Source organism: Narcine bancroftii, chromosome 4 (genome assembly GCF_036971445.1).
Source record: "Narcine bancroftii isolate sNarBan1 chromosome 4, sNarBan1.hap1, whole genome shotgun sequence".
Taxonomy (NCBI): Eukaryota; Metazoa; Chordata; class Chondrichthyes; order Torpediniformes; family Narcinidae; genus Narcine; species Narcine bancroftii.
This window is the reverse complement of record NC_091472.1, coordinates 304,939,721-304,940,584: the sequence shown is the minus strand read 5'-3', so window position 1 is coordinate 304,940,584 and position 864 is coordinate 304,939,721. Positions and strand designations below refer to the sequence as shown.

General features: G+C 44.0%; 1 protein-coding gene across 1 annotated transcript in view; it reads right to left on the bottom strand.

Moving 5' to 3' along the window:
* hoxd10a (homeobox D10a) overlaps positions 1 to 6 on the bottom strand; it is a 2,167-nt gene extending 2,161 nt beyond the window's left edge. The window contains exon 1 of the mRNA XM_069930545.1: positions 1 to 6. This exon is cut by the window's left edge and continues 778 nt beyond it. Within this exon, the coding sequence (XP_069786646.1) occupies positions 1 to 6 (6 nt within the window).
* Between the last annotated feature and the right edge of the window lie 858 nt (positions 7 to 864).

Here is an 864-nt window from a genome sequence, read left to right as displayed (position 1 = left end):
TGACATCTCTAACAAAACATTCCCTGTGTAATTGTGGGTGCCTCTGCACAGCCACGTGACTTTCGAGCCAATGGAATTTGAAAGTGGCCTTGAGGCACTTCCTCCCCGTCCATCACATGATAGGCAGACAGTTGAATTTGGTCTTAACTGTGGACAACAGCGACCCCTACAAATCTAACCCCGAAGAGATGCCCGCTCCTTTTCATTACCATCTGCCCACAGATCCCTCACATCATTCAACGCATGCAGATTTCATATATTCTTATCCGGATCCTCAACGGACTTCTATTCTGATTACTAAAAGTGCAGCCGCATTTTCTCCAAAATGCAACAAAGAAGTCGATCGATATAAACTAATCACGGCCATTTCTCATTCCCGAGAACCGCAAACGAATGCAGAGCAGATTTCTGATCCATGTTGAAGTTTTGGAGCTCACAGTGAGCGGTGGAGAATCAGTCCGACCATGCAGTATTTTGACTTTGAACGACAGTATTGTCGATGGATTGAATCAACATTTGAATTCTTATTGGTATTTATCGATGAGGTTCTTGTGGATCCATGTAATCATATCACAGCAGCAAACATATAAACATGTTTCATTGAAACGTAAACCAAATCTTCATGAGAGAGAGAAAAAAAAATGACTGGAGCGGAGCTCGCCCACTTCACGCCCGCACCAGGGTGGACCTCGAATCTTTCCGTGACGCAATTATCTCTGCTGAATGAAACAGAGGAACGCCTCGGGGGTGAAAAGGCACAGTTCTTAAATGAAGTTCATTCTTGCGAAAATTCGCACATACATTAACAATTGAAGCCTGTGACCGAGGAAGCGCCGCATTTGCGATGCTTCTAATTAATTTGCT